Raw genomic sequence first — 2,710 nt, forward strand, 5'->3', positions numbered from 1 at the left:
AGCACTCGTGTGCATGCCCAAGGTCAGGCCCTTGTGCTGGGCTAGGTGCCCGTGTGTAGTGATTCCCCCTTCGGCTGATCCCACATGTGTATTCGTCCACGGTACGGCTCCCCTCACGGTTAGCCCGTGTCTTTCCCTGGATACATTAAAACCTACACCTGTACCTGCAGGTAGTGGGGCGTAGAAGCTGCCCTGAGTGGGTCCATCAGGTCCAGAGCTGAACACACACCCTGGCGGCCCCTCACACACACGACTGGGGTATGGGCTGATCGTGTGCTGGGCAAAATAGAGCTTCCTGTCCATAATATAGACAATTACCAGATTGTTATCATCCCAGCTCATTTTCAGACACTTTGATATGCTGAAATGGAGCACTGAGTCACACAGGGTTAAATGTTGCACAGTGGAGGCGCAATAAAAAAGATGTCAATCAGTCATGGATCATCAGTGAACATCACATGTTTTTTCACACTCGCCTGCTGTGCCGCTGCTCGACCGACGCCACGTAGAAGTCAAACTCTGATCTCCAGCGCCGGCTGGCGTCACACGAGCGCAGAGTCAGCATCCAGCGAGGGCGCGGGTGATACGCGTGAGACACACACACGCTCATCCGCATGCTGAAGTTGCTATGGGGACTGCTGTAGGCCTGTTACCGTGACAACACATCCATCAGTGTTTGTCAGCTCAGATGGAATGGGATGAGGTGATACCAACACACGCCACAGACATTACGCAGCACAAACTCCTCCGAGGATGATGGAATTCTGAGGGCTCGCTATAGATTGTGTACACTGAAAGCTTTGTTTTTTTCACTGAAGCATTAGGAAACGGGCCGTAATGGCTTTTGTCTGTGTACAGAAGGTATTTAAGTGATGTGAAAAAACACATTTGCCAGCCGTAATTATGGTTTCAAGAAAATAGCTTATCACAGCTGTCTCTCGTATAGGCCATTGTTTCTTTTTCTTTGCTTATGGGAGAATATCCAACTGCCAGCCGTGTGTGTGTGTGTGTGTGTGTGTGTGTTCGCCAGGGTCAGGCAAAAACAAAGAATTGGCTTTTTTTTTCATAAGTGTAAATCCAAATTGAATTGACCACGGCTCACAGCATGTTGAATTGGAATGACTGCAAGAGTAATTTACTTAATTGCAATTCAAAGACATTCAACAGTTACACACAGATAATTCATTAGTTCAACACTAGACAAAATATTATTTATAAACATTATTTTCATTACTTATTCACTCTATATGCAAAAAAAAAAATTTTTCTCAACAGAGCAGACATATTTCAACACGGTCAAAATATTTAATAAAATCACAAACAGGTTTTGTTTTTCTAAACAGCCCCACAAAATATTCACAACATTGTTTTTGATATTAAAGTTGTAAAAAAAAAAATTATAATAATCTGAATCTTAGTTTATTTTGTAAATAAGAGTATCCTGGGAAATTAATAAAAAACTATCAATATTATATGAAAAAAATTAAAAACTTGAATAAAAAATAGAGATGTTGCCTTTGAAACGAACTAAAATTAAATAAATATAAGTACTAAAATTACTAAATTAAATTAAATAAATTAAAGTGGAATAGAAATATGTGAAGAAATGCTATTAGAAATGTCAAAAGCACATCAAAATTACTAAAACTAAAATGGAATTGAATATATAAAAATAAAAGCTAATTTAAAATATTAATAAATACTGTAATGGTATATAAATATACTACAATAACACTGCTATGATGTTTAAATTCATAGTGAAAAATGAGCAATATACATTACAGCCATAACTGAATTTCTTTGAATATCATTGCATTTTAATTCTGCTCTCTAAATCCAAAAATAAATAAAAAATCCATGTCCTATTTACCTTCTTAGAGGGGTCATATGATGCGATTTCAAGTTTTCCTTTCTCTTTGGAGTGTTACAAGCTGCTCGTGAATAGATAAGATCCCTAAAGTTGCAAAGACTAAAGTCTCAAATCCAAAGAGATATTCTTTATAAAACTTAAGACTGGTCCACACCCTCCTAAAACGGCTCGTTCTAACACGCCCCCACATATCTACCTCACTGTGTGGGAAGATTTGCATAACGCCGCCCAAATGTTCATGCAAAGAAAGAAGGTGTAACTTTTATTCTCGCTGTAGTATTGTTGTTGCCGCCGCATTGTCGTGAAGACGCTGTGTTTCGTTGTGAAAGCAAAACTACTTTGTTTGGTCCCTAAAGATCCCTAAAGTTGCAAAGACTAAAGTCTCAAATCCAAAGAGATATTCTTTATAAAACTTAAGACTGGTCCACACCCTCCTAAAACGGCTCGTTCTAACACGCCCCCACATATCTACCTCACTGTGTGGGAAGATTTGCATAACGCCGCCCAAATGTTCATGCAAAGAAAGAAGGTGTAACTTTTATTCTCGCTGTAGTATTGTTGTTGCCGCCGCATTGTCGTGAAGACGCTGTGTTTCGTTGTGAAAGCAAAACTACTTTGTTTGGTCTTCCAAAAGAAGACACGACTACAAATCAGTGGTTAAGTTGTATTTACAACACTGTTCCAGAACAGTTTAACCCAAATATCCAGATGTGTTGCACACATCTGAATATTTGGGTTGAACTGTTCTGGAACAGTGTTGTAAATACAACTTAACCACTGATTTCTAGTTGTGTCCTCTTTTGGAAGGCTAAACAAAGTAGTTTCGCTTTCACAACGAAA

At 39.0% G+C, this 2,710-nt stretch overlaps 1 protein-coding gene across 1 annotated transcript in view; it reads right to left on the reverse strand.

Moving 5' to 3' along the window:
* LOC107678372 (protein dispatched homolog 3-like) overlaps positions 1-2,710 on the reverse strand; it is a 48,607-nt gene that overhangs the window by 7,497 nt on the left and 38,400 nt on the right. Inside the window, exons 13-14 of the mRNA XM_016473610.1 lie at positions 477-646; positions 165-295 (exon numbers count right to left, since the gene is read on the reverse strand). Coding sequence (XP_016329096.1) covers positions 165-295; positions 477-646 — 301 coding nt within the window. The remainder of the gene's footprint in view (positions 1-164; positions 296-476; positions 647-2,710) is intronic.

Source organism: Sinocyclocheilus anshuiensis, unplaced genomic scaffold (assembly GCF_001515605.1).
Source record: "Sinocyclocheilus anshuiensis isolate Anshui unplaced genomic scaffold, SAMN03320099.WGS_v1.1 scaffold112, whole genome shotgun sequence".
NCBI classification, from domain to species: Eukaryota; Metazoa; Chordata; class Actinopteri; order Cypriniformes; family Cyprinidae; genus Sinocyclocheilus; species Sinocyclocheilus anshuiensis.